The sequence below is a fragment of the Leptonychotes weddellii genome, chromosome 8 (assembly GCF_054177405.1).
Source record: "Leptonychotes weddellii isolate Sample4059 chromosome 8, ASM5417740v2, whole genome shotgun sequence".
Lineage (NCBI taxonomy): Eukaryota > Metazoa > Chordata > Mammalia > Carnivora > Phocidae > Leptonychotes > Leptonychotes weddellii.
Window position 1 is genome coordinate 96,347,290 of NC_138376.1, and position 13,298 is coordinate 96,360,587.

The 13,298-nt window shown below is 40.1% G+C and overlaps 1 protein-coding gene across 19 annotated transcripts in view; it reads left to right on the forward strand.

The window, feature by feature from the left end:
* The window catches only part of NCOA7 (nuclear receptor coactivator 7), a 153,130-nt gene extending 140,654 nt beyond the window's left edge, over positions 1 to 12,476 (forward strand). For 17 of the 19 annotated variants that reach the window (XM_081828947.1, XM_006748027.3, XM_081828948.1 and 14 more), the window contains 5 exons: positions 3,592 to 3,717; positions 5,043 to 5,195; positions 9,369 to 9,464; positions 9,907 to 9,980; positions 10,356 to 12,476. In XM_081828947.1, coding sequence (XP_081685073.1) covers positions 3,592 to 3,717; positions 5,043 to 5,195; positions 9,369 to 9,464; positions 9,907 to 9,980; positions 10,356 to 10,491 — 585 coding nt within the window. In that variant the 3' untranslated portion in view covers positions 10,492 to 12,476. Of the gene's footprint in view, positions 1 to 1,364; positions 2,310 to 3,591; positions 3,718 to 5,042; positions 5,196 to 9,368; positions 9,465 to 9,906; positions 9,981 to 10,355 lie in introns of those variants that run through there. The other 2 variants (XM_031018985.2, XM_081828953.1) reach the window with 2 other exon arrangements.
* The last annotated feature ends 822 nt before the right edge of the window (positions 12,477 to 13,298 follow it).

The following is a 13,298-nucleotide window of genomic DNA, read 5'->3' on the forward strand; positions in this document are numbered from 1 at the left end:
TATGACAACTTAACTTGCCAGCAATATGAGGAATACCCCTCTTCCTGTGTTTATGCCAGCAGAAAGTATTACTACTATTATTCCTTTCCCAAAAATTTTGCTAATTTGGAAGCTGAGAAATAATATATTTTAATTTTTATTTCCTTGGTTGAGGATAGAATAAATGTATGGGTGGCCCTGTAGTATCAATCTAAACTCCACTCAATCTGCAGTTGATTTATTGATACATGGTAGGTAATACTTTTAATAGTCAGTTTTTTCCAGCACTGTTTAATGATTTCTGATGTTTCCTTCATCATATTTAAAGCTCTCATATATGTTCTGTGCTATTTTACTTGGTTAATTAACACATGGGAACATATACTCCCATGCTTAACAACACTCAGTGGCTCCCCATTGCCTACAGCTATCATTACGCACTGGCCAATCATCGGAACCACCACTTGGTGAATTTTTTTTTTTTTTTTAACTGAATCCTAGACCTTCACCACTAAAGACATTAATTTAGTAGGTCTGGGAGAGGAATGTCAGAATCTGTGTTTTTAAAAGCTCCTAGATGATTTTGAAGAATAGCCAGGTTTTAGAAAAAGTGGCCTCTAGAATGGCATTACTTCTTAATGGCATTACTATTCTTTATTTTCTCCACTTCTGTCCCTCCCCAGCTTCATCTCGACTTCTCTTGCTTTCTGTTCTCAAGCCACAGTGAACCTAGAACACAGCTGTTTTCCTCCTGTACCCTCCACTTGGACATCTCCCCACACCCCACCTTCTGCTCTCAAACTGAAGCCCCATCATCTCCGTATATAAGCCCTCTCTGAAAACTCACTGGGTGGCCCACCCACCTTTGAGCTGCTACTATTAGCATTTGTATTACGTGGAGTGGCATTCGTTTACTTATAAATGTCTCTAGGACACCTGGGTGGTATAGTTGGTTAAGCATCAGACTGTTAGTTTCAGCTCAGGTCGTGATCTTGGGGTTGTGAGATTGAGCCCCACACTCAGCACGGAGTCTGCTTGGGGCTTTCTCCCTCTTTCTCTGCCCCTCCCAATCATGTTTTCTAAGATAAATACATCGTAAAAAAAATAAATAAATAAAAATAAATGTCTCTCTGCTGTCTCCTCACTCACTTGAGATTAAGGACTGCTTTGTGTTCCCAAGTCTGGCAAAGTAACTGGCACTTGCCATCACAGAGAAGACAATCAGTAAATGCAAGCTGTTGTGAAGTGTCAGGTACTGAAGAGAGAATGCTGTCTCACTGGCACAAAATCCAAGTGATTCTGCCCCAGATTGTGTCTTGGTTCTTGCATTGAAAATAAATTCTAGCTGACCTGGGTCTGGTCACTAAGTATCTGCCAGAGTTCTCATTAGAACCAACCCTTAGGATGAGCTTTGCAATAGCACTCTGACCCCCTCACCAGTACCCAAGACCATTTTAGATGTGGAAGAGTCACAGAAAGATCATTGAAAATTGATCCAATGGTAATCTACATTTTTTCCCAACCCCTCGCGCCATCTGATCTGAGAAGTAGAGGTGGGCTCATCATGCTTATTAGTCATTAAGGGTAAATGTTCCTTTGCCAGCTATTTTGAAAAACTGAATCTAAAGTAACATTTTTCTCAGCCTCATATAAACCAGATGTTCTCCCATTCTTTTAAGTTCCTCATATCTAACAAACATGATGTGGTATTGAAGTAAAATGCCATTGGCGTAAGTATAATGAACCTACCTTGGGTAAAGGCTCCTTTTATCCTTCCTTCGAGATTCAAACCTATGTCCGGCAACATCCATAAAGTTTAAAATGGAAATTTAGCTTTAGAGAAGGTGCTGAAAAAAAACTCTGGAAAGGCAGGGCTAGAAGAGCTAGCTTAGCCAGAGGACAATTAGGAAGGAAAGTATAAGAAGATAAAGGAAAAAAAAAAAAAACCCCAAACCCCAAACCAATGGAGTTGTGTTGCAGTTAGGAAACTACCGTTTCAAAGGTGAAAGTGTCATTTTACAGCCTTACAGCTCTGCCTGACAGGAAGTGTGTGTTTGCTCTAAATCCTAATTTGGGTGTGTTCCTGTAGAAATGTTGAACCCTCTCCTGAGGGAAACAGAAACTCAATTATGCAGGAAACTAGATACAGCAAAAACAGTTGTAGCTCAGTGTGGCTGGAAGCAGCGGTGTGTGGCGGCAGAGGAAAACGCTGTTTCTCATTAGAGAGCAAGCGGACAGTTCTCCCTCCCATCAGGATGAGAATCCGAAGGTTGCCCTTGCACATTCAGATTTTCTATTGTGCCAGACCGGACCAAGAGCCTTTTGTGAAGGTATGTTGGAGTCCCTGAGAGCTAATAAGGTGCCGGTGAATCCTCAGAGATCCACCACTCGCTATGTTTCAAAATGCCTTCTAATGAGAAAGGATGTGCTGACATTTCAACCGAAGCAGGTGTTTTATTTGTTTGGGAGATGGATATGATGTGGCTTGTCCCTTCTTTTTGGAGTAAAAATCCATATTTTAGTTTTTCATTCCACAGCCCTATTTGTACCTCTGTTAAATGTAGAGTTCACTAAAAACATGTGCTGTATTTAATACATTTAAAATGCTGCATTTGTGATTCTTTGCCAGGGTTTTAGGTAAAGCCCCCATGAGAAGATAATAAAACTTAGTAGTTAATTTCCTAACCAAAAATCTGGCTCAGCCGGTGGCAGGTACTTTATATCTGTCACTGTGCCTGTTGGAAATCCAGTGGTGTGTCATCTGGCAACTTTCACTAGATGTAACGTAAATGCTTTTTCTCTATAATGCAAACGTCACTGATACTAGTACCGAGGTATTCTGCTGAATTAGTTACTATATCGTTCAACTTCGAAATCATTTAGTGATTTATCCAGATGTTAGGAGGGACAAAAAATAGATTTTTAAGTTGAAATTGACTTTGGTTGTTCATAAGCATAGTTAACAATGAAATAATAAATGTGCACAAAGTCCTTTTTCTCAGTTTTGAAAGGTTATTTTGATGGTTTCTGATTGTACAAAAAGAAATGTAACCTAATTGTAATTTAGCCTAAAGCTTTGTCTTTCTTTGTATTGGTGCTTCTGGTGGATGTTAGCATTTGTTAGTTCTATCAGGGTTTGGTGCTTTGTGCCACAGCCTTGAGAGAAAACATTAGAGGAGTCTTGATTAAACAAACTATCCTTATCTTCCCAATTTCCCTATTTATAGAAGATTTACGGAATGATTGCTGATTAGTCCCTTAACAATTCAAATTTAGATGCAGGCTAAAAGAGAATAGTTTAGGGCATTTCAAGGGTACAAGTCACCTGTGGAGTTACGCATAATCACACTCAGTGAGCACTCAGCAGCAGCAGAAGAGGAAAACCTGTGACTTTAATTTGTACATAGTAAGTGTCTCCGTTGTACTGTGTTAGATTGTGCGTTTGTTCAAAATTGTAGCTGCAATTAGCCCTTTTCCCAGAGTTCTGGTTCACTTTCTGTCCTACTGCTAAAACTCCACCTGTTACAGGCAGGTGTGTACCTGAGGTCGTTTTTAGTAGGCGAAGGAAAAGCAAATATATCAGGTTTGGGGGGCTTCTCTTCTCCATTTCAGATCATCACCGTTGAGGAGGCAAAGCGCAGGAAGAGCACCTGCAGTTACTATGAAGATGATGACGAAGTGGCCCTGCCAATCCTGCAGCCCCACAGTGCACTCCTGGAGAACATGCACATAGAGCAGGTGGGCTCTCCCTGGGGACTTAGGACGGGGGTCTTCCAGGCCTTAATAAAGAAGCATTTCGCATCCCTGCATTTGCTTTTCTCACGGGGTGAAGGAAGAGCCAAGTTTTAAAAGAAGAACACCAGCAGCCTAACCAACACCAGTGTCCTTTCTCCTCTTCTGAGGAGAAGAGGTCACCTTCTTGGGAGTTTGGGGGCTTGGCCAGAAACTATATCCATCTCCTAAGTCTGAATGAAAAGCCCTTCTTGTCTTCAACCAATTTTTACATTGTCCTACCATAGTCTTCATGCATATTCCTAACACTTAAAAAAGGATCCAAATTTATCCTAGTGATTATTACAGAGTTCCAATAGTTTTAACTTATTGGGCTAAATAAAAGTTATATAGCAAATACACTTTCCTAGCTTTACGAAAACTACCAACCCCTAGGAGTAGTTTTCCTTTTTCTGTGATTTCCTTTGTTCACTTTATATTTTCTGAAAATCTGTTACTTCAATTTTATGAAAAACTATGGTGTGCTGTATTTGAACTTCAGTAAGGAATCTCTTGCATCTCTCCCATAAGTCAACTTAGAAACCTGAATTTCGGAGACCTTAAAAGAATCAAGTTCAACTCCCTCAGTTTGCAAATGAGTCTGTAAAGGCCCAGGAAAGCCAAGAGACTTGACCAAGCAGTTACAGAAATGGGGTTCATGCTGATACAACTGATACTAAGCATTCTGAAGACTTAAGTACTTCATAGCCTCCTTTGTTAGTATTTTTGAAGAGACACGCATTATTGGTATTTATGGCAGCCAAATTTAAGCTAACTGTTAATGTAGGTGGAAGAGGCAGCAAGATGAATACAGACTACATTTGACTACTAGCATAAAACACCAGTGTTTTCTTCTCCTCACTTCTGTGGGAAGCTGCAGTTAGTCGTCAGTGGCAGCTCTGAGCCTATGAGCATTTAGAACGGACAACTGGAGAACCATGAACTGTTTGGTGAAGGGCAGGTCGAAGTGTAAAAGGGAGAGCATGTGTCCAATTCATATGAAGCTAGGTGCTGTATCTTCAAATGTATAGTTGCCTAGTGACCCCTCATTCAGGTCCCTGAGAGGGAATGTATGCTCTGGGGGGCATCCCTGCCAAGACAGCACCACCAAAGCAGTGATTTTTCCCTTCTCTTTCCTGGTTTATAGTTACAAATATTTGTCAGAGTAAAAGGGAGCAACATGTGAGTGCGTATGCTTTTTGAGTTTGAGCCTCAGGTACTTGCTTTGTGCTACAAGCTCATCAGATCCATGGGCAAATTGTATACATACATCTCCATCTTTGGATTTGCAGCTGGCCCGACGCCTTCCAGCAAGGGTACAGGGGTATCCGTGGAGACTCGCCTATAGCACATTAGAGCATGGGACCAGTTTGAAAACTCTCTATCGGAAGTCAGCGTCGCTAGACAGTCCTGTCCTGTTGGTCATCAAAGATATGGATAATCAGGTGAGGCTTGTTCCGCTCACAGAAAACATTTTTTGGTGAAGATTTTCAAACTTACACAGTCGTAGAGAGACCAGTATAAGAACTCCCCATCATCCAGATTTTACAGTGAGCAGGATTTTGCCACATACGCTTCATCAGTCTTTCTTTGTTGGTTTTTCTTTGCCGGAGTATTTTGAAGTAAATCCCAATTACTATGTCATTTCACCCCTACATACTTCCGAATGCATCTCTAGAAGAATATGGAGTGTATTTCCAAATACAGTCACAGACGGGAATTTTTTTTCCTGTGCTCACCGTATAGTAGGAAATTCTGCAACCTAAAGCTGGAAAAGTTGGACAAAAGTCAAGTCTGGATTGGGAGACAGTGCAGAAAGAAGTTCCAGTGCCATACCAGAACTCTTTCCAGGGAGCTGAAGTGGTGCCCACAAACCTTGTCTTCATGGTTGCTCAGATGGAGAGCCAGTCAGGGCTGTGGTGTGTTGTACCTGAAGGGCCCAGTTGCTATGAAATAGCAAGGAATGTTCTGTACCATTGCTCATTGCCCTTTCGCCTGTGCTATATGGAGGCAGTGGTGAATTCTAGATACTATCCCCATGTCCCCTCACTAGTACTTCTCTCAGTCAGCTGGGGTGTGAGTGGAATCTGTGCAGTTTTCTTTCCTACACTACCCACTCCGGTTTTTGCTCCACAAAAGGAAGACATCTTTCAAGTCTGCTATTTATTCATTCCAGTTTGACCTGTGTTATATCAAGAAGAAATTCCTTTACATTTTTAAGATGCAGATGTTATTCTTTTCTCTTTCTGGCATTGAAGCAGGTTTTGTTCAACAGCCTTTCATTTATTTATATGTTCAGAAAATGTACGAGGGCCTGTTATATGTGGGGCACTATTAAGCATTGGGAGCTTGCTGTGAAGCTATATAATTGCGTTCATTTTCGGGAAACAGATCTTTGTTACCATAATTTGTCTTGGGAGAAATTAGAGAGATGGGGGTTCTGGGGGCATTGTCTGTCTCCACTGTGAGCTTTCCTGGGACTTTATTGCTGGGTTATTATAGATAAAGAATTGTGGGGAGTAGTTTAGCTATTATCACTGTTACTATTATTATTTCTTGATTGATGACATTTTATTTAATCGTTAAAAATTAAAATAATAACAGCAGTTTAAAATGGAATCACATAGGGATTTAATGAAATGTTTGAAAAGTTGGATGTTACGTTTTAGAGGAGCTATGGCTAGATGGTTTTAGACCGCACACAAACCCTCGCCGTAAGTATAGATTAGTTCTCCTCCAAATTTACCAAAAGATCCCAAGTTTGGTGGGGAACGTGTTGGCAGCACAGAGCAGGGATGCAGCACAGCTTCACCAAGCTTCCCATCAGCAGGTATATAAATGAGGCCTCTGCCTGAAGGCTACCCCGTTCATCAGGAGGTGCGGTCTTACTGGATCTGGTGCCCTCGAGGTACTTGTGCTGATGAGAACACCTGAATACTAACTCTGCTCTCCACACCCCTTTACCCCCAAGGCAGGAATGTGGCTTTGCTGTGTTTGAGAACATGACAGAACAACACCTGTAAATTTATCTGGGAATAAATTATATAGAATTCTAATTTAAAAGAATTATACATGCAGAATGGCAGCAAAGGGAGCTCTGCAGCATCGATGATCAGTGAAACAACCATAACTGGTAGAAATTATAAAAAAACAACAGTCACTTCAAGTCTCTAAAAATTGCTATGATACACCCTCGAGGGGCAGGTCCCTAGCACTTCTTACCCCCTACCCAAGATTTGTGTTTCAGAGGCTAAATTCCAGGTGAGGACGGCTTAGAAGTAGAGGATTATTTTCTTCGACCTAACCTCTATTCCTAGGGGAGATGCTCTACCTTAGGCATGGTAGAATAAAAGAGTATCTAAAGCCCTTGCCACAGCTCTTAGGGCAGAAGTTCTTTGCCAGGTGAGGCAAGCCAAGACCACCAGCTACTTCCCCTACCTGCCACCCTGCTCATGAAATACGTGTTCCTCTGAGGGAAGCAGGCCACTATCCAGCCCCCAGCTCCACAGCAGAACCCCTGGCTCCCAGCTCTGGGAGAAGAGGCAGATCGTAAGACCTAGAGCTCTGCTAACCTCCTCCCATGGACACACCAAGGTTACAATGGTAGAACAGTTCTCTCTGAAAAAGACCTGAAGACTAACAAAACGGATCTTCTATAACACGGGACAGGAAAAAAAAAAAAAAATGACAAAAGAAGAAAAGCCACATCAAGATGGGTAGGAGGGGCAGAAAAGCGGTCTTGACAGGACTCCACCCCATCCCCCTAGTGACCCACAAGAGGGAGAGAGATCACAAAACATGCAGCTCCTCTCTGAGCAGTGAGGGGTTCAAGTCCCACATTGGGCACGCCAGCCTATGGGCCTGTGCCAGGAAGGCAAGCCCCCAGAACAGCTGTCTTCGACAACTAATTTCTGGGAGAGCATGAGGGCTGTGGGAAAGGGAAATTCCACCGTTGAAGGGCTCACACACAGACTTACTTGCGCTGAGTCTCAACACAGAGGCAGTAGCTTGAGAAGCACCTGGGCTGCAGGTGAGGGAGATTTGTTGACTAGTTTTAGAGAGTATCCCAGAGGGGCAGGGGTGTGTTAGAGCTCTCTGGGAATAGAGACACTGGAGGGTGCCAATTTTTTTTTTTTTTTTTTTTAATGCTACTTCCTTGCTAGCGTGGTGCTGGGGGGGTGCCATTTTTGGTGCTTTTCCTATTCATTGATCAGAAAAGGACCCACTTTCTTCCTCCTATGGCCATTGCCCTTCTTGTCCTATTTTAAGCACATGCTTTTAAAAGTAGATGCCTATCACAGTGTTTTGTTTTTTTTTTTATTGAAAGATCAACAAAAGAAGGAAAATGGATTTTTGATGTTTTTGTTACTGTTTTGTTTTTGTTTGTTCTTAGCAGCTCTAGAGAAAGGCTTTAGTAGCAGGAAGTATGAAGAACATTATTAGAGTTTCTAGACTTCTACCCTACCTAATTTTTAGTATTTTAAGTTGCCAGGAACTAAGTGTAATTGGTGAAGAAGAGATTGATTATAGATACAAGGTTTTAAAAGTTACCTGGGTCTAAACAGACTCTCACAGGTCAGGCAGTAAATTAATAAAAACAAAAATTGATTATTGATTATAACCCAATTAAAATAATTTTCAGAAGTTATAACATTTTTCAGATAACCTCCATTTAAAGCAATGTTTCTCCAGTGGGTTTCTGAAGTAGAAGGTATATCAGAATCACTTAGGGATGTTTTCAAAATATATATGTTCACTCTGGCCATCTCTTACCCTTGCAAGCACTGATCAGGATCTGAGCAGAAAGATAGGAAGCTAGGACAGTGAGAAAAAAATAGAAAAATTATTGGTTCAAATACATCTAAATCACCCTTAAGGTCCATAGTATTATGGGATTGTTGTTTTTTTTTTTTCTTAAAAGCCATTTCGAGCTAAGAGATACTAGATCTGTCATGTTAAGGACACAGTGTTAAGCATATTGAGAACTCATTTTTATAAATCAAAAGAGAAAAATTTATTTTCTCTGGGGACCTGTCTGGCCATGACTCCACTTATAAAACACATAAGACACATGATTTTGTTCTTTCAACCACTCACTTCCGTGTGCAAGATGCATCTTGTTGTTTAATGTTCCCAGTATGTCATCTGTATTCACTAAAGGAATTGGAACAATTGCTGGCCTTTGACAAATACGTTCTCTGAACCACTTGAGTTCCAATTAGAACTAGGGATATTTTATTTATCTGTTTGTTGGTAGTCTTTTTAATTTAAGAGCTCTAATTTAGTAATGGTCTTTGCTGAAAGAGGTTTAATGATATCTCAGAACAGGATTGTGTTAGAATATTTCAGAAAGCCATTCTTTGGGAGGCCATTCTTTGAAAGAAGATAATGTTTCGGGGCACCTGGGTGGCTCAGTCATTAAGCGTCTGCCTTCAGCTCAGGTCATGGTCCCAGGGTCCTGGGATCAAGCCCCACATCGGGCACCCTGCTCAACGGGAGGCCTGCTTCTCCCTCTCCCACTCCCCCTGCTTGTGTTCCCTCTCTTGCTGTGTCTCTGTCAAATAAATAAATAAAATCTTAAAAAAAAAAAAGATAATGTTTCTATGTTCTTTTGACAGATTTTTGGAGCATATGCAACTCATCCTTTCAAGTTCAGTGACCACTATTATGGCACAGGCGAAACTTTTCTATACACATTTAGCCCCAATTTCAAGGTACCGAAATGGGAGAAATACCCGATTTCCCAGTGTTGCGGTGTCAGCAGTGAGGGTGGGGGTGGGGGCGGGGGACTGTCTTTGGAGCAGCAGCTGTTCCATAACCTCAACTGGACTCACTGTAGCCTGGGTCTGCCCTTCATGGCTGCAGCACACAAACTGCTTGGAGGGTCCTTCCTTGGGCCTTGAAAACTGCTTTTTTGTGTGTTCTGGGATCAAGGGAGGCATGATAGGAGGTCAGAGCCAACATGTGCTTGAGAGGTCTTTCCTACTTTATAACCCCTTTGAAGATCTCATCCTGGTATCAGAAAGGTCTGGCAATCAGGAGCTTCCTCAACCAAGGGGTAGTTTCCTTCCACACGGAGTACTACGCTAATAATTCCCTCTTCGCTGATTCTCCAGATTCAGATGTCTGTTCTCTCTCTTGTGTTTCTACCCTAAGGTCTTTAAGTGGAGTGGAGAAAACTCATACTTCATCAATGGAGACATAAGTTCTTTGGAACTTGGTGGTGGAGGGTAAGATTTTTGTTTTTATTAATTTACTGCCTGACCTGTGAGAGTCTGTTTAGACCCAGGTAACTTTTAAAACCTTGTATCAGGTGATTTTAGCTAGGCCATGTGCTTAATTAGGACAGTGGCCTAACACATGGCCCTAAGAGTCAAAGATAAAATGGTTTATTTATGTGTCTAAAGGAGGGACTACTATCATTTGTCTTTTGGGAAAGATGAGTCATTTAAATGGAATAAAGGAAATGTATGCTTTGTTTTCCAAGCAGTTTAGGGTTTTGTCTGTTGGTAGCATAAAGGAAAGAAGATGGGGCAAGGGAGGGCAGAAAGTGTGCCACATGAGATTGAAGTGTTTTTACCTTTTTGTATTTGTGATCTTTTCAGGGGACGATTTGGTTTATGGCTAGATGCTGATTTATACCATGGACGGAGCAACTCTTGCAGCACTTTCAATAACGATATCCTTTCCAAAAAGGAAGACTTCATAGTTCAGGACCTCGAGGTATGGACATTTGAGTGAAACTCACTCAGACTGCCTTAAAATACCACATTAAAAAGATCGGGTTCCATCAGCCCTCCTAAAGCTGGCTTCCTGGAAGACACAGCCCCGGCCCTGACTGCCTCATCCCACCATACTGCTTTCTTTCCGCCAACGTCTTAGAGCATGGCCACACCGCAGAGGGATTCTGAAAGGGACATGTGGAGGGCAGACAACGAAGAAAGAGAGTTGAAGTCCGGAGTATTGAAAGACTTAATACTCCCATTTCCTTCAAATCTATACAGTGAGGAATCAGAATATTTATAGATGTATGAGTTGAATGCAATTTTTATTTTTGGTAACTGTGAAAAAAAATATACTGTGGAAATACATACATGCCTTGTGTATTTATCAACATAATTTTCATTACCAAAATGTACAGCATAATATTGTTTGCCATGGAAAAGCTTAGTCTCATTTAGAAAAATTGAAAGTGCTCGGCACTTAAAGGGAATATATGATTTTTTAAAAAATTGTCTTATTTATTATTTCTAGTATATTGTCTAAAATTTGTTGGCAGTTTTTTCTTTTAATGTGTCAAATCTTGAAATAAATGTATACATTTTGTGCTATGTTTTGGCAACAAACCCATTTGATTTATATAGTTTTATATTGAATTTTTTTTTTTTTGGCCCTGATTAGGGTGATAGGTCTTAAGCATATATATATACACACACACACACACACACACATAATTCTGAAATTTTAAAAACTCATTACCAATGTTTATTGATTTGACTGTTGTAGGCCAGCTTTCCATTTAGTCATTAAAAAAGGAACATTTTTACTTACTCTGAACATAATTGTGTAAAGAAGCCATTTCTCAGTCATGAGTTGGTATTTACAAAAATGGATACCTTTCTGAATCCAGACTTAGAACAAACCCTGCTTTTGAAAAGAAAATGTTTTGTTTCTTACAAAATCATGTGTGTTAGTAACAAAAACTTTATTTTCATGTGCTTTGTGCATAATTTTCCCCAGGTTCTTAAATTAATGAACAGGCGTCTGTTTTAAAAGGAATTGAATGTTTTAATTTCTGCATATTTTATATCAAATGAAAAATGTCAAATTAGCCCAACTGTCTTGGTTTCTAGACTCTTTTGAGAAAAAGCAATGCAAAGAAGTGCATTCATACCAAAATTGGAATAAAAAAAGTAAAACCTATTTTTTAACATCAACCCATTTTCATATCATAAAATACTCTTTGTTAAAATGATAATAAAGCCTTGTTAAAAATTAAACAATATTACTGATTGCCAAACTTTTATGAAAACCAAAGACTGATAACGGAAAAAGTTTTCAAATAACAGCCAAAGCTGAGAAGTGGTCTGTCATAAATTACATCCCCAGTGATCTCTGAAAGGAAAAATTAATAACAAGTAGCATTTATATACCTGCATTTAAAAAACATAAAACTGCCTTTAGAATGTTAGCCTTAAGCTGGCAGAATATTTCCTTTATTCTCTTATTTTAGGATATTTATGAAAGAGAACAAATTGCCAAGTGGCCTCCTGTCAGATCAGCAACTATTTTACTCACATTCCATGCAAGTTTAAATGAATTCTGTTAAATCTTAAATATGTAGCCTGGGTGTGCTTTCACCCAAGTTCTCCTATTGAGAACTCTTGATTAACAACATATTGACAGTTTAACCTTAACCTGCTCATTAAATGATACGTTGGTGTGAGAGATCAGGAATGTCTCATGATGATCAAGTTTAGCATTTATGCCGTGTGCAACCATATGCTATTAACGAACAAAATGGTCATTTTGCATATAGTTCATGCCTACCTAGTTTAGTCCATGATATTATACTTGTGAGAGCATATCCAGATGCTGTGTCCAGATGCTGTGTTCTCTATTTAAAACAGTATTGTCCAATCAGAAATGTGTGGCCCTTCATTTATGGATATTGAGTATATGTAATGCAGTGCTAGCCCAATATTTTCAATAAAGGAATTTATGCATCCAGTGTGATTTTCTTTCCCGAGGATTAATTCAACAGGTATTTATTGGATGCTAGAGGTTCTCCTTGTGTGAGAGGATGATGAACTATGCAGAATTAAACAAGGTCCAGTGTTCATGTTTTTATCGCTGCCTTGGAAAGCCCCTTTTTCTTCCCAGTAGCCACCCTCTTATTCTCTCAGTCAGTTCATGAAAACTCCTGTTAGTTCCTAGAGCCAGTTTCTCTGTTCTTAATCCTTCTAGCTGTTCTTTGAATAGTGACCTCCTCTTTTTAACATCTCTCTTGATCTACTTCCTAATATCCATGAAGGATCTTACCATCTTATCAGTTTTTTTGATCCCAGGCATGCTGTCTTCTAGGCCCTAAAGATGAAGACCTCAAACAGTCTTCACTGCTTCTCAATTCCTCAGTTTATGAGACTACATCAAAATGCTAGGGTGGGAGGGGGCAACCTAATGGCTCACCAGACTCTGTTGAAAATGATTTAGATATATCCCCATGCTATAAGTCACCAGGAACATCCTGATGAGCGTGAGAAGTATTATTGCCCTTCATTTGTTCCTTTCCTTAATTACTTCTGAACTTTTAAAGCCATGTGAAACAAGACTAGTAAAAGAACTACTTTCCTTTTGAGGAAGGCACTGAGAGTCCCTTAAGATAGGGAAGCTAAGATTCATATTCTTTTTAGGATGTCTAACTTATTTTTACCAACATAATCAGATAAGAAAGGTAAGGTGGTCTAAACCAAAGGCAGTTCCAGAAATTCTAGGTCAGTTATATTCACCCCTTATACAAATATCAGAAGTACTTCTGACCACTTCCT